At 49.0% G+C, this 22,203-nt stretch overlaps 6 protein-coding genes across 6 annotated transcripts; 5 read left to right on the top strand and 1 right to left on the bottom strand.

The window, feature by feature from the left end:
- Positions 1–1,041: 1,041 nt before the first annotated feature.
- LOC112882905 (DIMBOA UDP-glucosyltransferase BX9-like) lies at positions 1,042–3,529 on the top strand. The gene is made up of 2 exons (XM_025948098.1): positions 1,042–1,931; positions 2,473–3,529. The coding sequence occupies exons 1-2, from the start codon at positions 1,391–1,393 to the stop codon at positions 3,348–3,350; spliced, it is 1,419 nt and encodes a 472-aa protein (XP_025803883.1). The 5' UTR covers positions 1,042–1,390; the 3' UTR covers positions 3,351–3,529.
- A 4,862-nt stretch (positions 3,530–8,391) lies between these two features.
- On the bottom strand, positions 8,392–10,596 carry LOC112882907 (DIMBOA UDP-glucosyltransferase BX9-like). The gene is made up of 2 exons (XM_025948101.1): positions 9,818–10,596; positions 8,392–9,423 (listed from the first exon to the last, which is right to left on the bottom strand). The coding sequence occupies exons 1-2, from the start codon at positions 10,350–10,352 to the stop codon at positions 8,543–8,545; spliced, it is 1,416 nt and encodes a 471-aa protein (XP_025803886.1). The 5' UTR covers positions 10,353–10,596; the 3' UTR covers positions 8,392–8,542.
- A 1,846-nt stretch (positions 10,597–12,442) lies between these two features.
- Positions 12,443–14,784, top strand: LOC112882906 (DIMBOA UDP-glucosyltransferase BX9-like). Its single transcript, XM_025948099.1, has 2 exons — positions 12,443–13,329; positions 13,659–14,784. Exons 1-2 carry the CDS (start codon positions 12,804–12,806, stop codon positions 14,546–14,548), a joined length of 1,416 nt encoding a protein of 471 aa, XP_025803884.1. The 5' UTR covers positions 12,443–12,803; the 3' UTR covers positions 14,549–14,784.
- An 800-nt stretch (positions 14,785–15,584) lies between these two features.
- On the top strand, positions 15,585–16,721 carry LOC112882912 (DIMBOA UDP-glucosyltransferase BX8-like). The gene has a single exon (XM_025948106.1). The coding sequence runs from the start codon at positions 15,876–15,878 to the stop codon at positions 16,416–16,418; it is 543 nt and encodes a 180-aa protein (XP_025803891.1). The 5' UTR covers positions 15,585–15,875; the 3' UTR covers positions 16,419–16,721.
- A 468-nt stretch (positions 16,722–17,189) lies between these two features.
- On the top strand, positions 17,190–18,872 carry LOC112882908 (DIMBOA UDP-glucosyltransferase BX8-like). Its single transcript, XM_025948102.1, has 2 exons — positions 17,190–17,864; positions 17,964–18,872. The coding sequence occupies exons 1-2, from the start codon at positions 17,369–17,371 to the stop codon at positions 18,833–18,835; spliced, it is 1,368 nt and encodes a 455-aa protein (XP_025803887.1). The 5' UTR covers positions 17,190–17,368; the 3' UTR covers positions 18,836–18,872.
- Positions 18,873–19,010: 138 nt separating this feature from the next.
- Positions 19,011–21,061, top strand: LOC112882909 (DIMBOA UDP-glucosyltransferase BX8-like). Its single transcript, XM_025948103.1, has 2 exons — positions 19,011–19,947; positions 20,023–21,061. Exons 1-2 carry the CDS (start codon positions 19,443–19,445, stop codon positions 20,892–20,894), a joined length of 1,377 nt encoding a protein of 458 aa, XP_025803888.1. The 5' UTR covers positions 19,011–19,442; the 3' UTR covers positions 20,895–21,061.
- Positions 21,062–22,203: the final 1,142 nt, after the last annotated feature.

Raw genomic sequence — 22,203 nt, 5'->3', positions numbered from 1 at the left:
GAAATTTCGCAACAATTCACTTTGCTCACCTCAAAATAAGCACACTAACAAACACGATCATAGGCATTTAATTTACATAAACATCAGCTGCATTTACCCCTGGGAATTCATTTATTGATTGTCAAATAGGGAATTTCTCTTTACTATATCATCCTTTCGTTTGATAAAGCGACAGAGAGATGCAGTATTATTACTGCCAGTTCCAACACATAGATTGGCTATAATTGCCAAAATGCCACTCATTAATTGTTGGTTAAAAAACCGACAGTGATATAATCTCAATTATGAACTCGCACTTATGACCCTTTTCTATTCTACTCAAATAACCACGTGCCTGTAAATTAAACTTGACAACAACGAGACATCCAACAAAGTAAAAACAGACAGCTTAAAGACAGCGACACTCCTAAATCATTATTTTGTACAGAGAGCTTCTTGAGTTCTTGGTGGTCACCCAAGATTTCTCAAGATCCCGTGTGACCACATCATTTATTTCTGACAAGTAAAGATATTACCGAAAGATGTGGTCGTATGGGAAATAATTGTATGTTTAGTTGGGAGCATTAGCAAACATTGCCAACAAGATGTCTTATCTCGTTAGCTTGGTCCATGTTTTCTTGTGAATTTTCCAGTAGGAATTTGGCAGCCTCTTTCCTGCATTGCGGGACAGATCGAGGTCTAGCTTTACGAAAGCAAAACGCTGCACAATGTGGTAGGCTAGGGTTATGCAGTGATTCCCTTTCATTTGGATAGACGCCGCTGTATGTGAATTCAAGTACATCCATGCAACCACTCCTCGGACCGTTGGATGTCGCCGACACCTTCATTATTGTATTGATGTTCGTTCTTGAACCCGTTACAGCAACCAGGCAGCAAAACCATTGTCGCACGTGCCAAATGCTTCCTGCAATGCAAATAAAATCATTCATGCAGCACAGTAAAACTGTAGTGTTACTGTAAAAAAAGGTGGTACTGTAGCCTTGTATTTTTGTACAGTGTGTAGTGCAGGGATACGACGAGACAGAAAACGTGAGAAAACAGGCGCCCGGTCGTCCTTCCTTTTGCCTCGCAAAGCAAACGGACAGCAGTGCCTCCAAACAAAGGGCGTGCTGCTAGCTTGCAAACCTACGCATTTCCCAAACTGACCTCGCATATCAAATCCTCCCGACGATCTCGCGCGTCTTCCTCCCGACGCCAGCGCAATTCCTCGCGATCTTTTTTTTTTTGGTTCGATCGATGATCCTTATCCCGATCGCCTCGAGTCAAAGCATTCTATATAACGCACCCACCTGAGCTGCTGCGGGCTCACCAAACGCCAAGATTCGTCGTCATCTACCTCTCGCGCTCCAAGGCTGCACTGCACGCGTGCAAAGCTAGTTCCTGAGCAGCCATGGCGACGGTGGAGGCGGCGTCTCCGGCGGGCTCCGGTCGGCGGCGCGTGCTGATGTTCCCGCTGCCGTTCCAGGGCCACCTCACCCCGATGCTGCAGCTGGCCGGGGCGCTGCACGCGCGGGGCGGCAGCGGCGGCCTGCTGGGCGTCACCGTCTTCCACGCCGCCTTCAACACGCCCGACCCGGCGCGCCACGCCGCAGCGGGGTTCCGCTTCGTCCCCGTCGGGGAGGGCGTGCCGTCGGGCGACCTCCTCCCGTCCGGCAGCGACGCGGACTTCGCCGGCGCGCTGCTGCGGATCAACGACCGCCTCCAGGAGCCGTTCCGCGACCGCCTGCGCCAGGTGCTCGCCGAGGAGGAGGAGGGCGGCGGGGCGGCGGCGTGCCTGGTGGTGGACTCCAACCTGCGCGGGATGCAGCTGGTGGCGGAGGAGCTCGGCGTGCCGACGCTGGTCCTGCGCACCGGCGCCGCCGCCTGCCTCGTCGCCTACATGGCGTTCCCGGCGCTCTGCGACAAGGGCCTCCTCCCGCCGGCATCCCAAGGTGACTGATCGACCACTGCTGCTAACCTTGCTGCTATATGCAGCCATGGCCTTGCTTGTCACCATCTCCCAATCAACGCTGGGCGTCATGGCCATTTGGGATTCCAAATCCTCATAGAGTACGCCAGTACGGCCGGTGGAAACCTGATAAGGACACGACAAGCTAGAAAGCAAATACAAAAAGGCCGTGCATGAGGATTGACCAAGTGGGGCCAATTGTCCGGTTCCGTTGGGGGGAGGGGGAGAAGTTTTCCGAAGTACAATGTATTGTTTTGCAGGTACAAAGTAAAGTTATTGGAGGTCATAATAATACTAAGGCTGTTTAGATCCAAGTGCTAATAGGTGAGAGTGCTTTAGCTAAGACTTAAAAACTTTTGCATGGGTATGCGTGCTAATATGTACTAAAGTTTAGCACTCAATTTTAGCCTATCCAAACAAGATCTAATTGTATATACGTTGGAACCTAGAAGAAGCTAAAGGTATGCCCAAATTGTGTTTACTATTGGGATGCTGATCATTTCCTTTCATTTCTGGAATTCCAGATAAGGCCCAGTTGGACATGCCATTGGATGAGCTTACACCACTACGGCTGGGAGACATGGTGTTCTCGCCCACTACTACGCATGCCAATATGGCAAGATGCTTACGAGATTTACTGGATGCAGCAAGGAGTTCTTCCGGTGTCATCCTCAACACCTTCCAAGACCTTGAGAGTTCAGACCTTCAAAAGATCACCAATGGCCTCGGTGTTCCCATGTACACGGTAGGGCCACTTCACAAGATCTCTTCAGGCACCGAGAGCAGCCTGCTAGCACAAGACCAGACTTGTCTAGAGTGGTTGGACAAGCAAGAGGCTGATTCTGTTCTTTATGTGAGCTTGGGGAGCTTGGCATCTATGGATGAGAAGGAACTGTTGGAGACAGCATGGGGCTTGGCCAACAGCCAGAGGCCGTTTCTGTGGGTGATCCGTCATAACATGGTCAAGTCCTCACACGAGGTGAGCCTGCCCGATGGCTTTGAGGAGGCGACACGTGGTAGGGGAATGGTCGTGCCCTGGGCCCCACAGCAAGAAGTTCTTGCTCACCATGCCGTTGGCGGCTTTTGGACTCACAATGGGTGGAACTCGACTCTGGAGAGCATTTGCGAGGGCGTTCCGATGATATGCAGGCCCCAATTTGCCGACCAGATGATAAACATGAGGTACGTCCAAGAAGTGTGGAAGATAGGATTTGAGCTAGAAGGAGAGCTGGAGAGGGGGAAGATCGAGATGGCTATTACCAAGTTACTATGTACGGAAGAAGGTAGACAGATGAGGCAGAGGGCCAAGGATGTGAGGGACAAAGCGGTTAAGTGCATTGAGGAAGAAGGCTCTTCCAAATCCGCAATAGAGTTGCTGCTGAAGCGCATAATGTCATTCTAGATATATATTTTTTTCATGTATATGAAGAAACTATTGTTGTTAGATGTGTTATGTTGTTCCCATAAATTGGAAAATGTTTTCAACCTAATCAAATTTTATTATTATCTGCATAGCTAATTAAAACACGTGTAGATGTAGTGGTCCGTCTATAGGTTGACATGTTGTTCTTTTTGTAATCATTCTTTGGTTCACGCTTTCTTGATCCTGGCTCGCTTGCCTGGTCATGATCACTGTAAGGTCACGCTCTTCTTCATCTTCATGAAACACGTGCTAAGGCATTTATTTTCGTGAAAAAGAGATGAACTATATAGACTTAAAGTTACATTGGAACCATCTGAGATAAAAGAGATTTTTCTCAGATGGTTTCAGATTACATGTTCACTATTAAATTTTTTCATTGAAAATAATTTCACAGCTAAATTATTCATAGTTCTGGTTTAATAAATAAATATATTGTCTAACATTGATCGTGACCGGACCCTCGTGAGCTTGTGGGCAGGTTTGGTCTGCTCCTAGTAGGTCTTAAAAAGATTAATATGTTATGGTTTCTCCGTCAAATCTCATCTAATTTATCTGAAAACTTAACTAGGTTGATGCCTTTTAGTGAGAGTGGTTGCACATCGTGACAGACTAGAATTCCTTCAAAAATGCAATAATAGTTCATGAACAAACAGGCCCAACTTAATTATCTTGTCCCTTGGGTCTGATATATATAGAACCGTAGAGCAGTTTTATAGAGCAATATGCAAAACAAAATTGCAGTTCTCTTATGCCGCTTACTGAAATGCTACGCATCAGTTTTGGCGTGAATGAAGCTGTGGGTTAGTTGTATCATGCTTGCCACTATAGGCGTGGCTTTAATTTAGGTATAAGCTAGGTTTGGCAAAAAAACTCAATTTATTTTAAGATGCTTGTATTGTGCCCACTTCTGAATTCAACACTTTGATAGTATACTTAGGGGTGTGGTAAAGGGTCTTAAATTTTAGTCTAGGTAATATAAGGATCGGGTCCTGAAAAGGCCAGATTCTAATATTATATAATTTTAAGCTAAAAATATATAAGGGTCAAGTTGGATTGTGAAGAGAGAACTAGGGTAATGATCCGTTACCACCCCTACTGTATACTTGAAAAGAAAAAAAAACTCTCCTATATAAATTTTCCATGCATATTTGATTCAACTGTATTTATCAAGAAACTCTCCTATATACACTTGAGGTTGTTGTTGCTGTGAGAGTAGTTGTTGCTCTATTGTATTGCTCAATCTGGGAGTATTATTTTTTAAATATAATCGGCAGTTCTCTTTTATCTGGTTCATTAAAAAAAATTCAAGGATAATTTCTATATTTTTATATAGATCGTTATTTCCAGGAGTATCATGTCGTTGCCAACCTCCATTTGATGCACCGACCATGGTAGTTATGTTTCCATTCAAACAACGAGAGCTACTCTTGCTACGACCACCATACCTATATAATAAAAGAATAGGGCACGTTTTGGTTCATGTACTGATGGATACAAGGCACCACGCGTATGGTTGTTTGATGTTTATGTTTTGTTATGGGAGTACAATGGTCTACATCAATCAATTATGGACGTCGATCTTATATCTTCATCACATGATTGTTGTTCCATATAATTTGGAGAGAAAGGTGGCAGAAAGTAACACGCGGTTGGGTCTACCAAAAGAACACAGGCGAACATCCTTTGGAACGAACATTAATTTAATATCAATTTAATATGATAATGATGGATGAACCATTGTATTATTGTAGTGAATGTAGCCATTGTTTGACCACATGCTGTTAAGTGCTCGTGGGTTAGTAGAAAATGCAATATATATGGACTGTTTCTCTTAGGTCACATGGATGGCAAAAATGACATACATAGAAGGCAGCACTTATCCTTGCATCAAATCTGTCGCATACCATTTTATTTTAGAAAAGGGAAAATTTCCAGCCTTTGCAATCGCATACGGTCAATTCTTACAGCAATCTCAGCTCCAAAGCTGATCATAAATAACAAGTAAAAGTGTACGCCAACTAAAAGAAGTAAATTAACGCAAATTCTCATATTGCTTCTTCATCCATTGTTGATGAAGATTTCGAAAGTGATAACCTCTAATGCTTTGCTTGCCAAACGGACACTCTCTCTTGATTTCTCGAGCTGTATTAGGGACTAAAATCACAACCAATACACTCCTCTGAAAATTGTACACCACTTACATGATCTTGTTACATATTACTTCTGTCTGGCCGCATTTAGTTTTCATTTACATAGCACATTCACAACAGTCAATGAGATGTGCCTCCTAGTTGGATAGTTAGTTATGTGTGGCCTTAGAATAAGAGGCTTGTTATATAGTTATTACAGTGCTTAAAGGGAAACCCCATGTACTTTCTCTTAAGAGGCTGTTTGGATCCTCTCATTTTAGAGGAATTGAAATCTATTTAATAAATTAGGCTATTAAGCTTAGAATTTGACATCCTACCACTTTCTAACCACACACAAATGAGAGGACCTCCACTGAAGAGATGGCTGCCCCAACAGCCCATCCACAATATATATAGGCGCCTGGTAAATGACCAATATACCCTTATGTGAAGTATACAACCAAATGCCCCTCAGGAGTAAAACCGTCCTAGTTTTTCTCATTGCATTGAACGGACCCAGTGCCTTCATGACTTTTCTTCGCCTCGATGCAAGCTTCATGATGATGCCACGCATCCTCCGACCCGACACCTCCCAGCGCACCGGACGCGCCACCGGTCTTGTTAGACATCACAAACTGATTTGGTTGACATTTATTAGTCATTTTTCACTTACTTTTCTTATTTTGGTATTTTTTTCTTAGCATTTAATTATTAAAATTAGTATAAAGGCCCTTTAAATTGCTTTTACTTGAAGAACCATGTGCACATGAAACTAGTTCATAAATTTTTTTGTAAACTATGATTATGTCTGCTTGAATAATCCTAATAACATGCTATGCACATGATTAGCACCTAAGTAGACAACTAACACTAGAAGTGTTACAACAGCTTGCAATGTGTGAGCTTTATTTTTTAATGTAGAGTCAAAATAGATCTGACATTTAATTCCTATTGCTTGATTCATATGTGAATTTTTTAGATGCTTCCAACATTTGATTTTCTAGCCATCCAACTTTAGGATTTACAGCTAGTAGATCTAACTTTGGGCGAAGAAAAAGTTAGGTGTTATGGGAGCTTGACGGTACCTCTGGCGTAAACCAAGTGTATTTCAATATAAATTAGCTGTAATAAGGGGTAAAAAGATGAGCGTTGCTAATTCGCGAGCGCGCGCTAGGAAGGAAACCAGCAATCGGTTTCCAGACAGCAGTATACTTTCCCTTTCCGGAACTATGTTCTTTCCTTTTTTGCCTTGCTACGCTTCCGCACGTTCACGCGCCATCGCTCATGCAGTCAGGCAAAACCCATAACGTAACACTACAACCGATGGTCCCTTGCCGTGCCCCCCGCCCCCAAACTCATCATTGAAAAAAAGAAGCAAAAGTTTTTTAAAACAAGAAAGTTATATATATATATGTATATAACTTTTTCTAGAAGAAATTATATAGGTAATTATGCGTAATAAGCAAAACTAATCAAGAAAAAGAAAAGATCATATATATATATTTGTATAACTCTTCCTATACAAAAAAGTTATATATATATATAACTCATGCAAAAGAAGCAAAATTAGAAATAAGAACATAAGTTATGTATATAACTTTTCCACAGCAATAAAAGAACAAAGAAAAAAGAAAAAAACAAGTGCCTCCTGTCCCAGCAGTTCAAGGCGCCGCCGCACGGCCTACCTCGACGGCCGCCTTGCTCGCCGTCCTGCGGCGCTGATCGCGCGGGCTTTGCCAACGCTCCTTGTCTCCCGGCCATTCTCTCCGCCGTCGTCTCCTCTTGCTCGGATGCTGCCGCTGCGAAAAGGGGAACAAGGGGTTGGGGATAGGGGCGGCTTCGCGTCGGAGGAGCTCGAGCCGCCTACCGGCGGCGGAAGGGAAGAGGAGTCCTCACCGGGGCGGCGATGCCGTGTGCACCCTTGGGAGCTGCCGCGACAGCCCGTAGCTCGGCTCGTCGAAAGTCGCGCCAGTCCTCGTCTTCGTCTGCCGATGAACGGAGAAGCCAATAGGGACCGCTACTCTCCGCACCATGATGCGACGAGAGATGAGAGAGAAGAAGAATGGAAATTAGAAGAGCCGTGTGAAACGGAAAACCAGATCACGCGAATCTTGTGCGGGTCCCCACGCGCGGGACGCGAGCGAATAGGTTGGTTGTCGGAATCGCTACTAGCGATCAACCGCTGAATTGGATTTGCCTAAAAAGGTCATGTCCCGGCGGGTTACAGAACACTCAGAATTTTTTGGTACCATATGTACTCACCCTGTAAAGGACAGATCTCGATAAATCTGAGCGAGACTTACGTGTTGGAATCTTGTCAAACACTGCAGAAAAAGAGGTAGTAGCGGCATGACTCTTCTTGTTGAGAGCAGCAACAATTTATTCCTTAGGTTTCAACCATATAGACATTGCAAATGTGATGTTCTCACCTTGGCCCTCATTACAAAATTTGTGAACATTATATTAAAAAAAAAACTGGACATAGGGGGAAGACCTCCCACAAGATAGTTGCGACGGGTCTTCTTAGGTTTCAACCATCTACATGTTGCAAATGCCATGTTCCCTCCCACCTTAGCCCTCGTTACAAAACTTTTGAACATTATAAAAAGAAACTCGGCCCAAGGTATTATTAGGAGTAGAAGAATTTGCTCGTTCCAGGACCAAGAAGAGACCCAGAAGGCTCCCTACGGCCTACGCTCCTGAAGAATTTCAACCATCTACATTTTTTTAATGATGATCCAAGCCAAATCAGTGGGGAAATTTATTTCAATGAGCGATTGAACTGCACTGAAAGGTCCTCAACTTTTTTTAAGCTACTGGATTGAGTTCCTATCGAATAATATGGTTCTAGTTCAAGTGGGAACACATTTGTTCAAGCAGAAATTTGGACGAGAAAACCAAATGAAAATAAGCTCCATTGTTTTGTGGAATAATTAAGTACAACATGGCTAAGAACAAAAAATTAGTACTCCCTACAAATTTTCCTAACTAAGAATTCCAAGCAACATGAAGTTCACATAGAATGTTCCCCGTAAAAAATAGTCACAAAGAAAGTATGTGTCGCACCAACTTATCAATGGCAATCTCAGAAGACCCACCAGGTTTCAAGCAGTCTGCTACTTTCATCTTTAGCTCCATAGCTCTTTCCCTCATCTCTGCTCCCTCCCTTTCCTCCATGAGCTTCCTAATGGCCTTCTCTATTTTGCCTCTTTCCAGCTCACCTTCAAGCTCAAACCCTACACCCCATGTTTTCTCCACATACCTCGTGTTCATCATCTGATCTGCGAACTGAGGCCTACATATCATTGGAACCCCCTCGCTGATGCTCTCTAATGTCGAGTTCCATCCATTGTGCGTCCAAAACCCACCCACTGCCCGGTGGGCCAGCACCTCCTGTTGCGGCGCCCACCGAATCACCTTGCCTCTACCCTCAACCGCAGCCTCAAAGCCATTGGGGAAACCCGGACCGTCCAAACCCCGCACCGAGTCTGGACGAACCACCCATAGAAAAGGATGGCCACTGGTCGCCAAACCCCAAGCCACCTCCAAGAACTCATTGGGGTCCAATGAAGCCAAGCTCCCAAAGCTAACATACAGCACAGATTTTGGGGGCTGCTTGTCCAGCCACTTGATACAATCGCAGTCCTCATCCAGTAAGCTACTAGCTGTGTTCTTAGAGGAGAGCTTGTGGAGAGGCCCTGGCGCAAGTACCATAGGGATGCGGAGCTCGTCGCGGATCCTCTCCAGCTCAGCTGGCTCCAGAGCATCAAATGTGTTGATCACTAGACCAGAGGAATTGTTCACTGCTTCCATGGCCCGAGCAAGTAAGTTGCGCATTTTTTCTTGGTCACTCCAGCTTGAGTAGAAGAGGTCCCTTACCCTCAGTGGCGGTAGCTCTTTCACCGGCATGTACATTTTTGACTCTAGAACAGAGCATACATGGAGTTAGAATATGCACCAGAATGCTCAGTTCATGCTAACAAGTTAAGGAAAGAAATATCACTGAAAAGTTCATTTGTTAAATTTGGAAATTTTCCTAAAAACTGATGTGTACAAAATTTACTTGTAGGATATGACATTTAGTTTGTCTCCTGTTTTTAGTTATAAGCATATTTGGAATATTTTTAGGCGGATGCAAGTCTGATATTCATTTGACTATTCTAGCATTGATCCTAACTTCCTAATGAATACAATTACTGTAGTAAAACAACTTGTGGCTAAAGCATAAAAATTGAAATGTACTCCCCAAGGTAATTAAGGTTTCAATCCAAGAGAGAACTACTACACTTTGCTCCATTGATGCTCTAGTAAACTGACCTTGGGGAGGCAGGTAACCCTTTTGGTGAAGCATCGGGTAGGCCATGAAGCATCCAAGGCAGGCCGCGCTCGCGGTGCGCAGCACCACCGTCTTGAGACCTACCGCCGCGGCGGCCCGTGGCACGGCGAGGAGGTTGGCGTCGAAGACGATGCACGCGGCGGGGGTCTTCTCCTCGTCGGCGAGCACCGACTCGAGGACGCCCCGGAGGGCCGCCGACTCCTCCGCCTCCATGCCGGCGTTCATGGCGTGGAGGATGTCGATGGCGTCCCCGGACGCGGCGACGCCGGCGGGGACGCCGTCGGGCACGGGCACGAACCGGAACTCCGGGCGGCGCGCGGGGTCCAGCGCGTTGAAGTGCGTGTGGAGCACGGTGACGGCGAGCCCCCGCGCGTGGAGCGCGTCGGCCAGCTGCAGCATCGGGTTGATGTGGCCCTGGAACGGCAGCGGGAACACCAGGACGCGGCGCGGGCGTCGTGACTTCCGGCCGCCGGCGTCGCCGCCGCCGCCGGTGCGCGCTTCATGGACGCTGGCCATCGCCGTCGGATCGTCACGGCCGGCAGCACAGGTACAAGCAGGAGGAGCACGACGCAAGATTTAAATTCTAGTGAAACTTGGTTGGTTCTGCATTTCAGATGTCAGGGGTGAGGTTATTTGTAGTTTCTGTTTGTCGACAATAGATAGACAAGTGGAGCTCATTAAGCTTGCGCTGGTTCTCCGGAAGATAACTACTTGTCTTATTGCAAAAGAACAAAAGAACACAAGCAAAAGGCTTGTTTGGATCAGCTACAAGGGTACGTACAAAGTTTAGACAGCTGTTGTCTATTTAACGCATACAGACCACTTTACAAGGGTTGTCTGTTAGCTGTTTTTGATATTTAGGGCCAGTTTGGCAGAGCTCGCAGAGCTGATTCTCTGCTGAATCCAGCAAGAGCTCTGCCAAACAGTTTTTCAGAGAGAAGTGATTCTCTGCTGATTCTGTGGAGTGATTCTCTAAAATGAACTAAGAGGCTGGGAGCTGAAAAAGTAGCTTCTCCTGATTCTGTGAAGTGATTCTCCATCCTGATTTTAAAAGTTTATGCTAGAGAATCAAAAAGAATCACCTTCAGCTACAGAATCACTTCTATTAGAGAATCAGCTCCCATAGAGAATCAGGATCAGTTGGAGCTCTACCAAACTGGCCCTTAATATATATTCTATTTGGTGTTATTTTGCATGGGAGTACGGACCAGAGCAGTAGACGAGATAGTAGATAGTAACAAATTCTTTTCTTATTTCATAATAGGCATGTTAGCTTATTTTGTTTGCATAGATTCGTATAGACGGCTGTTGTTTAACCGTTGTAGGTGCCCTAAAGAACATGGGATCCAGCTTTTAAAAGCTCTGGCTGATCTAAACATGCCGCTTTTGGTCTAGTTTTTACTCACCGCAACTTTTACAATCCTAAAGGCTACCCCCACCATAGCTTTTATCAATTTGTGCAATGGGACTTTTAAATGCTCCGGCTAAACCAACTAGACCAATGCAACTTTTGATCCAGCTTTTACAATTCCACAAGATACAGGCTAGCTCCTGCAATCTCTAGCTGATCCAAACTGAACTAGAGAACAAAAAATACAGAGTTAAGTTCATTTATCTTTGCGCTTCGCTAGCTTAGGGCAGTCTCAACCCTCCACCTCAGTTGATTTCTATAGTATTAAATATGTAACTAAGAAAAAGCTGGGTGGTAGGAGACTTAATGAGAAAAGAAAAAAAAGATGAATGCAATAAACTATATTTACGCGAAAATCAAGAAAAAAGAAGAGAGATGATTGGATAATAGTTTATTTTGAAGAAACTATATATTCTTTGCATTAAGAATATAGTTTCTATGTACGGTGTCTATATAACATGGTAAGTATAGAAACTAACGGTAGTGTCTTGTCTTGGGTTAGAATTGGTTTATAGCACGCATCCAAGGATCAAATGCGCTAATGTAGCGAAAGGGCCTGAGCTTCAGTAGCACCTCAGGTTCTAGGTTTGACTCACTGTGGGAGCGAATTTTCTAGAATTTAACAGCGTTGTGCTTTCAGTGGTAAGCGACGTTTCCATCGACAGTGAGATGCCTGTGGTAGCTTCATCAATCTCATAAATTTACCGGATTGGTCTTTAAAAATACTCATGAGGGTAGGGTTCTAGTCTAATGTAAAAAACGAGGAGCAAGGGAATTTATTTTTTTCTACTTGTTCCCCAGCTCCACGTCAGCCGACGATATGTCTTGTGCTTTAGCACGGCACGAACGGCCCAGCCCTTTGCCATCCGCGATGTGGGCTGAGCCGTGGCCTGGCCCGTCAGGGACGATGTATTTCGATATGGTTGCTGGCTACGCCCATTCTGTATTTGAGCCCATTGCCATCCGCGGTACGGTTGCTGGCTGGCTGGCTGTTACTGCTAGTACGAACGTTGATGGAGATATAAATTTTTGTAGATTTTTACAAATTTAATTAAATTTAAGATTGTTTGATTTCTCACGATGCGGGAGTTGGGTTCTTTTATGGATGGAAGGAGTATGTAGGTTGTAGGATGACAGCACGAGACAAAGCCATCGTAACAATGCTATACTTTCAGCAGAAAAAACATGTGCAGATCATGCATGCAGTAGTACTAGGGAATTAAAAAAAAAAGTGGTTGAAAAAATCAGTTCTACAGACACAGCAGCCGGCGGTTGGATAATGCGAGCCGTGACGTCACCAGTGACGCGAGACGAGTTGCCGTTGGCGCGTAGCGGGCGCAGCATTATTTTTCTCCAGGACAAATCTGTCGCGACGCAAATGGAGTACCCCACTACAGGTTCAGGCACACATGAAGCTGCCTGCCTCCAATGACTCCAGTGCATCATCTGTTCGCTAGTCCAACAGCCCAGCCTCTCTGCGGATCGAGCAGAAGCTCACTGGTCAGTGGCGCAGAACCGCCGCTCCCCGGCCGAGCACGCACACGGCACACTCGGCGATGGCCGGCGGCGTCCCCGGCCGGGAGGCTCGGCGCCGCGCGCTGGTGTTCCCGCTGCCGTTCCAGGGCCACATCGACCCGATGATGCACCTGGCCGGCGCGCTCCACGCCCGGGGCCTCGCAGTCACCGTGCTCCACACGCGCTTCAACGCGCTGCGCCCCGCGCGCCACCCGGAGTTCCGCTTCGTCGAGGTCCCCGACGGCGTGCCCGCCGACGTCGCCGCGGCGGGCCGGATCATCGACGTCATCCTCGCCATGAACGCCGCCATGGAGGCGTCGCCGGCGGGCGTGCGGGCCGCCCTGGCGTCAGCGATGCTCGCGGGCGGCGAGGAGGAGCAGGAGGCGGAGCGGCGGCCCCGCGGCGCCGCCGCGTGCCTCTTCATCGACGGCAACCTCCTCGCCGTGCAGCGGGTCGCCGCCGCGCTCGGGCTGCCCACGCTGGTGCTGCGCACCGGGAGCGCCGCGTGCTTGAGGTGCTTCCTCGCCTACCCCATGCTCCATGAAAAAGGATTCCTGCCTCCCCAAGGTCAGTCGAGCATACTTCCCATACTTACTGGAGCAAGTGAGCAACTACCATGAGAGTTCAGTCAACCTATTTTAATCGTCAATTTGAAACATAATTAAGTTTTAAATTCTTCTAGCTAGTTGCCGCCGATTCTTACCACAGCAAGAATTTTGTGAATTTTCATTTTTCACTAAAGGACTCCAAAATTTTTTTGGGAACCAAATCTCGACCAAATAAAGCATTCTCTGCATCAGTAACTTTTAGGACATTTTTTTCATACTAGTTATTTGATTTTTGAATTGTTGGGTTTACAATCTGAACTATCTTCTATCTATGTTCCTGTGCTTCAGAGTCAAACCTCTACACGCCGGTGCCGGAGCTGCCGCCGCTGCGGGTGAAGGACCTCTTCTTCTCGCCGGTCAGCAACCACGAGAAGGTCCGCGAGGTCCTCGCCCGGATCACCGAATCCGTGCGGAACTCCTCGGGCGTCGTCATCAACACGTCCGAGGCTCTGGAGGCCGCCGAGATGGAGCAGCTTCGCGGCGAGCTCGCCGGCGACGGCCTCCCGCTGCTGCTCGCCGCCGGCCCCCTCCACAAGCTCTCCTCCCGGAGCGCCGGGAGCAGCCTGCTGGACCAGGACCGCAGCTGCATCGCGTGGCTGGACACCCGGCCCCCCGGATCGGTGCTGTACGCGAGCTTCGGCAGCCTGGCGGCCATGGATCCCGGCGAGTTCCTGGAGGTGGCCTGGGGCCTGGCAGACAGCGGCCACCCCTTCCTGTGGGTCGTCCGCCCCAAGCTCGTACGGGGCTGTGACAGTGTGCAGCTACCTGATGGATTTGAGGATGCTGTCAAGGGTAGGGGCATGGTGATCCGGTGGGCCCCGCAGCAGGAGGTGCTGGCCCACCGGGCGGTGGGCGGGTTCTGGACCCACGGCGGGTGGAACTCGACTCTGGAGGGCGTCGGCGAGGGGGTGCCGATGATCTGCCGGCCGGACGCCGTGGACCAGATGATGAACGCGCGGTACGTGCAGGACGTCTGGGGTGTGGGGTTCGAGCTGGAAGGCGAGCTGGAGAGGGGAAGGATCAGGGATGCTGTGAGGAGGTTGATGGAGGGGGAGGAGGGAGCTGAGATGAGGGAGAGGGCGAAGGTGCTGAGGAGGAAAGTAGCAGACTGCTTGGAGAGCTCTGGGTCTTCTCAGATCGCCATGGACAAGTTGGTTAGCTACATATTATCTCTGTGAAATTCTGTAGCTACATATTATTCTTGGAGATTAATGGCTGATATTCTTAGGCCTAAGGCTTTTAATCGTCGATGAACAATTCGTGTTGATTCTGATACTCTCTTTTTCTAGTAGCTGCTTGTAGCAGCTTCTGTTTTCCTTTATTTTCTTTCAAATAATTTCAACTTATTCCTGAAAAACTTAGAATATGTATCGTATTGTTAATATCTCAAAAATAATTTTGTCATCTGATTCAACACCTTCTCTACTGCACATAATAGTTTTGACTCCATCCATTTTAAATGTAAGATGTAGGTTTAGCCACGTTTCGTCTTAATCAAAATTTTCTAGCTTTAACCAAGTTACTAAAAAAATTTAAGATTCTGCAATATCAAGATATATTTTATAATAAATTTAATAAAAGTAATTAATTTAGTGTTGTAGGTGTTGGTGCATTATTTTTCTATAAACTTAATCGAATTAAGAAGTTTGACTTTAGACAAAATAAAATATCTTGAATTTTGAAATGGGGAGTATCAAATTAGTAATTGGGTATTCATGCCACTCCATTCTTATGAGGTGGTTGAATGTGATGCGTCCTTATTTAATCTTCTTTGCTTGTTGTATACTCACTCTATTTTAAAATATAGTCTGTTTTGGCTTTTCTAGGTTCATAGATTTTAATTTACACCTAGATATATATACATTATATCTAGATGCATAGCAAATATCATGAATCTAAAAAAGGCAAAATGAACTATATATTGGAACGGGTGGAGTACATTGCAATCATGGGCAATACCGAGCATAAAAACAATTAATTGGCGTTACAATAGTGTTGACGCTGAAAAAAATACACAATCTTTTTTCTTTCTTTTTTGCAGAAGATATACTATCTCTTTCGAAGATCCGTCAACTGTAGACTCCAGACATTAGCAGTCACCTTTGATCGGATCGTCTGCTCCCTCTGTTTTAAAAATAAAGTTATTATAGAATTTAAAATTTATTTAAAAAACAAGACATAGTGCATGTGCATGCAAAAATCAATTAGTGTTAAATATGGGTAATAAATAGGGACAAACATGATCATTTTACCTTCTATAAAATTCTTAGGATGACTATTTTCTGAACGGAGGAGCAGTTCTTAACCATATCCGTGTGGCTGCTGCGTGAGCACGCATGCACCCGTGGCTTTACGAAGCTTCCTCCAACCAAGCTCCGAGGAGGATTAGTATATGGTCAACTAGCTGGTCAAATATCTGAGGCTATTGATGGATCATTCGTGCCACTGTTTATTATATATAGCAACTACAAGCTTTCAAGCCAGCCAGCCGGCCGGCGATCGAGAATGGCCGACGCCGGAGGAGGAGCGGACGGCAGGCGCGCCCGCGTCGCGCTGTTCCCGCTGCCGTTCCAGGGCCACATCAGCCCGATGCTGCAGCTGGCCGGCGCGCTCCGCGCGCGGGGGCTCGCCGTCACCGTCCTCCACACGGCGTTCAACGCGCCGGACCCCGCGCGCCACCCGGGGCTCGCCTTCGTCGCGGTGCCCGACGCCATCCCGGAGGCCGCCGCCGCCGCCGCGGCCAACGGCATCCCCAAGATCCTCGCCCTCAACGCGGCCATGGAGGCGTCCGGGCGCGTCCGCGTCGCGCTCGCGTCGCTCATGGCGGCGGCGGAGGGGGATGCCGATGCTGTCAAGGCCTCTCTTTGGAGATCAACTAGCTACCGGAAGGTACGTGGCGGATGCATGGAAGATTGGGATTTTGCTGGAGGGTGTGCTGGAGCGTGGGGAGACCGAGAAGGCGGTCAGGAAGCTGATGGAAGAAGACGAGGGAGCTGCGATGAGGGAAAGAGCGAAGGATTTGAAGGAGAAAGTGAGGATGTGCCTTGAGCGTAGTGGGTCTTCTCAGCAGGCCGTTGATAAGTTGGTAGATCACATACTTTCTCTTCGAAAGTTTCCTTTTTCCTAGCTGTAGCATCTGGTATACGCCGGACGACCATGGATGTCTGGAGCTGTCATGTGTGTGCATGCATGGTTCCAGCTGAATAAGCCAACTTTTTCTACTGGGTTTATAGTCTATAGTTGTCGTTTGCCATTATTTATATCATGTTCAGTCATGTGCAAAATGAACACTCAAGACTCTGTATGGGCTCTATGCTTTGCATGTTGAAATGAATTGCCTCACCGCGCTCAGTGCTCTGTTTCCATAAATCGGTCAGCTAAGGCAAGGTCAGCATGGTGAAAGTGGCAATGCGTAGATCCAGAGGAAACATGGCCGCAGGAGGTGGAGGGGAGCGGTGGGAGAACGAGGTGGTGAATGGCTTTGGAAGTGCAGAGTGATATGAGGAGGGAGATGACGAGTAGTTGGAACCTGCAAGTGATCATGGATCAACGTCAGATGAATACAAACCACCTGACTATAACAATGCTTAAATTCAACTGTATGAATGCTAGCGCCTCCATTTGTCGAAAGAGAAACTACTTATCTGTTTTTCTGGCCTAAGAAACAAAATGTTTTGAAGGTGAAATAAAACATCCTACAAAATCATGGCTGACTCATTTTTAGTCAAAAATCTGTCAAATTTGCAGTATTCCGATTTAGGAAAAAGTACCACACTTTCCTAGCGTGGAAGCACGAATATGAACTATTATTGGGTTTCTGTTGAATAGTCAGAAATTTGACAGGGGATAACATAACTAAAACTTTTCACATGGCCAGGACTAAGCTATTCAGCTGATGACGCGTCACATGGCCACATCCCGTGCACCTATGCTCATGATCCGGACCAACTCGGCATCACCGTCTGCTGACCTCGCACTGCAACAACCACTCGCCGTCGATGATGGCCGGACAAGAGCAGCACCGCCGCCGCGTCGTGCTCTTCCCGTTGCCGTTCCAGGGCCACATCAGCCCGATGCTCCACCTCGGCGCGCTTCTCCACGCGCGGGGCCTCGCCGTCACCGTCCTCCACACCGGCTTCAACGCCCCCGACCCCGCGCGCCACCCGGAGCTCGGCTTCGTCCCCATCCACGAGGCGTTCCCCGCCGAGGTCACCTCCCCCGGCGCCGACATCGCCAGGCAGCTCCTGGCCCTGAACGCCGCCTCCGAGGGGCCCTTCCGCGAGGCCCTCGCGTCGCTGCTGCGCCTGCGCGGCGGCGGCGGCCACCAGGCGGACGTCGCGTGCGCGGTGGTCGACGGGCAGTGCTACGCCGCGCTGCGCGCGGCGGCCCAGCTCGGCGTCCCCGTGCTAGCGCTCCGCACGGACAGCGCCGCCACGTTCCGCAGCTTGCTCGCGTACCCGCGGCTGCTCGACGCCGGCTACGTTCCCGTCACAGGCAAGTAGTACAGCAAAGTCTGGTGACCTCGCACCGGATGTTTGGCGGACGCATGAGCATGCCGCTGATTTAGTTTCCATCTACCATTTCTATCTGCAGAGGAGAGGCTCGACGAACCGGTGCCGGATCTCGAGCCGCTCCGCACGCGAGACCTGATCCGCATCGACGGCAGCGACGCGGACGCGCTGCGCAGGCTCCTCGCCCGCGTCGCCGGCGCCGTCCTGGCCTCGGCGTCCGGCGTCGTCTTCAACACGTCTGAGGGGATCGAGGCGCCGGAGCTGGCCGCGATCCGGCGCGAGCTCTCCCGCCCCGCCTTCGCCGTCGGGCCGCTGCACCTGCTGTCCCGCGCGCCGGCGGAGCAGACCCTGCGCGCCCCCGACCGCGGCTGCCTGGCGTGGCTGGACGCGCGCCCGCCGCGCTCCGTGCTGTACGTGAGCCTGGGGAGCGTGGCCGCCGTCAGCCGCGCCGCGTTCGAGGAGACGGCGTGGGGGCTGGCCGGCAGCGGCGTAACGTTCCTGTGGGTCGTCCGGCCCGGCTCGGTCACCGGCGCCGGCGACGAGGCTCCACCGCCGTTGCCCGATGGGTTCAGCGAGGAGACAAGGGGCAGGGGCAAGGTTGTCGCATGGGCTCCGCAGAGAGAGGTCCTGGCGCACGCGGCCATTGGCGCGTTCTGGACGCACTGCGGGTGGAACTCGACGCTGGAGAGCGTCTGCGAAGGGGTGCCCATGCTCGTGCAGCCGTGCTTCGCGGACCAGATGGCGAACGCGAGGTACGTGACGCACAAGTGGGGCGTCGGGATGGAGGTTGGGGAGGTGATTGAGAGGGGGAGGGTGGCGGAGGCGGTGGCGAAGCTGATGGTTGGGGAAGATGGAGCTCGGATGAGGGAGAGGGCACGCCATCTGCAGATGCAAGCAACTGCTGCTACTAGTTCGGCCATGGACAGTCTAGTACAGTACATATTGTCACTGTGAACTACAAACATGCGTTGCAAAATTTGCCCTTCTTCAAGCTGTCTCTCTTCCTCTTTAGATAGGATTGACCAAATCTTGATCCAATACGTCCCCAGAAGAGTACCTGCAAGAACAAGCACGATTACGCTACGCAAGTTTCCACTATCTCCTGCACTTCCTTCGCCCCATCACCTTGAAATGGCAAGCTCACCCCTCCTGGAACAAAAGCACACATGCTTGGCTGGACCTAGTTTCGGATGGTGACTGACCACCAAATTTGCAACTGACACTCTCTTGCTGTAGCATGCGTCGCCTCACATTTGTCCATGAATTTATGACAAATATGTCTACTAATAAAATCACTACGACTAGATATCGTTTGCGAAAAATTTGCTTTTGTTCCATTTTCAATTGTGATGTTTGCTAGAGTAGCAAGCAGATCTCCATAAGGCTCCAAAGAATCGTCACGGCTGCTCAATTCAGATGATTCCTTATCGTCATGCATCACATGCCCACAGTTCACAGACAAAGACAATGGTCGTACTAATCGTATGGACAAGTGTGCATAACCAAATTCCGAATCACTAGTCTGTGACCTCCCCAGCAACCACTCTGCCGGCGGGCGGCAATGGCCGGACGAGAGCAGCACGGCGACGGCGTCCGCCGCCGCCGCGTCGTCCTCTTCTCCCTGCCGTTCCAGGGCCACCTCAACCCGATGCTCAAGCTCGCGGCGCTCCTCCGCGCGCGGGGCCTCGGCGTCACCGTCCTCCACACGGGCTTCAACGCCCCGGACCCCGCGCGCCACCCGGAGGTCGACTTCGTCCCCATCCACGAGACGCTCCCGGACGAGGCCACCTCCCCCGACTCCGACATCCTCAGGAAGCTGCTGGCCCTGAACGCCGCCTGCGAGGCGCCCTTCCGGGCGGCCCTCGCGTCGCTGCTGCGCGGCGGCGGCGGCGGCCACCGCCAGGACGTCGCGTGCGCGGTGGTCGACGGGCAGTGCTACGCGGCGATGGGCGCCGCCGCCCAGCTCGGCGTACCCGCGCTCGCGCTCCGGACGGACAGCGCCGCCGCGTTCCGGAACATGCTCGCGTGCCCGCGGCTGCGCGACGCCTGCTACATTCCCATCAAAGGCAAGCAACCTTTTTTCACACTGGATCTTGAGTCCGCGTTCATGAGCTAGCTGCAAATGTTCCTGGCTCCTGCAGAGGAGCAGCTGGACGAGCCGGTGCCGGACCTCGAGCCGCTCCGCGTGCGAGACCTGATCCGCGTCGACGGCTGCGACACCGACGAGCTCTGTGGCTTCGTCGCCTCCGTCGCCGACGGCGTCCGAGCCTCGGTGTCCGGCATCGTGATCAACACATTCGAGGCGATCGAGGCGTCGGAGCTAGCCAAGATCCAGCGCGAGCTGTCCCTACCGGCGTTCGCCGTCGGGCCGCTGCACTTGCTCTTCCAGACACCGCCGGCGGAGCAAAGCCTCCACGAGCCCGACCATGGCTGCCTGGCATGGCTGGATGCGCACCCGCCGCGCTCCGTGCTGTACGTGAGCCTCGGGAGCCTGGCCTGCGTCGACCACGGCGTGTTCGAGGAGATGGCGTGGGGGCTGGCCGGCAGCGGCGTGCCGTTCCTGTGGGTCGTCCGGCCGGGCTCGGTCAGCGGCGCCGGCGACGAGGCTCCACCATTGCCGGATGGGTTCGAGGAGGAGATAAGGGGCAGAGGAAAGATTGTCAAATGGGCTCGGCAAAGGGAGGTCTTGGCACACGAAGCGATTTGTGCGTTCTGGACGCACTGTGGGTGGAACTCGACATTGGAGAGCATCTGCGAAGGGGTGCCCATGCTTGTGCAGCCGTGCTTCGCGGACCAGATGGTCACTGCAAGGTACGTGACGCACGAGTGGGGTGTCGGGCTAGAGGTTGGGGAGGTGCTCGAGAGGGGAACGGTGGCCAAGGCGGTGACGGAAGTCATGGCTGGTGAAGATGGAGCTCAGATGAGGGAGAGGGCACACCGTCTGCAGATGCAAGCGTCTGCTGCTACGAGTTCGGCCATGGACAGTCTAATCCGGTTCATACTGTCCCTGTGAACTGCGGACATGTCTGAAATCTGAATGATTCAGGTATGAATGGTAACTTGAGAGGTAACCTTATGTTTGCTAATTTGTCGAGCAATGCGACGTGTTGCTGCCTCAAACAAACTTAATGCCAGTCTCATGAAATGAAATACTTCCATGTACGGAAGAATCCAAGAACAGATCAACATGAACCGTTCATTGCTCGAAATTATCTTCTCTGTCGTGTTGTGTTAATTGAAGCGTAGTTATAATTACATTTCTGATCAGGACAACAACCAGAACAAAAATTCAGATTAGGATTTACAGGCCATGCTCAAGAACTATTGGACATTTCATTTCTAGAACAAGAACAGCAGCATTGACAAATAACATGTTGCAGGAAACATCAAATATATTAAGATTGTCAGACAAAATCAGGTTTCTTCCTTAAAAAATAATTAAACTTGCTATTCCTGTCAAACTCATGCACAATCAGTGCGGCAGATGACAGATTGAGGTCCAAAGTTCAGAATTCCATTTGCTCTGCATCTTTGACTCTTTGTCAAAAGCACCTGTAAGTTCACATTATCACTGAAAGATTTTCGATAATTCCGTTATTTCTGTTTAATCTGTGGAGCCTGATAAAATTAGGTTATCACAAAAAATATCAGTATTTTGAATTCAGCCGGCTAACGAGGCCTAACCCATAAGCATGTGAACATACTATTTAGCACACCAATAAACGGATAAGGGCATGTGGCCATCCTCTTAACCCTGATCCATTCATTTACATTACTTTCGCTCCATCGATCCATCCCTTGACATCCTAGCTAGAGCCATTAGTGACGCCACACCTGGTTACCGGTCAATCACACATATTTTTCGACATTGTTATGTATAAACTTTTATGTTATATGATTTGGAGAGAATATATGCCCATTTCTATGCAAAATGATAGTTTTTTCCTAAATCTTGTTCAACATGTTTTCTCTATCAACCAGTATTCACCTAAACGCTAAACGGTAGTCGTTTGGTCACCCCTCGAGCAGCGAGTAGGCCGTGTACACGTCATGTAACAGTGTGTACACATGCTACACGGTTTGTACAGTAGAAATAAAATTCATATATTTATGCAAGTGAAATTCTAAAAACTAATATTTTATCAACCAAACATTACATATTACCAAGCTTAACCATTAAATAGACCAAATATATAATCATATGCTCCTTATCAATTGATCATTCTTATATTACGTGACAAATCATAATTTACAAATAAAAAATGTCATACCGTTTAAAAAATAAGGCATAGTTGATACTTCTTTGTACCCTAAATGTTGTT

Source organism: Panicum hallii, chromosome 2 (assembly GCF_002211085.1).
Source record: "Panicum hallii strain FIL2 chromosome 2, PHallii_v3.1, whole genome shotgun sequence".
NCBI classification, from domain to species: Eukaryota; Viridiplantae; Streptophyta; class Magnoliopsida; order Poales; family Poaceae; genus Panicum; species Panicum hallii.
This window is presented reverse-complemented; position numbering and strand designations above follow the sequence as displayed.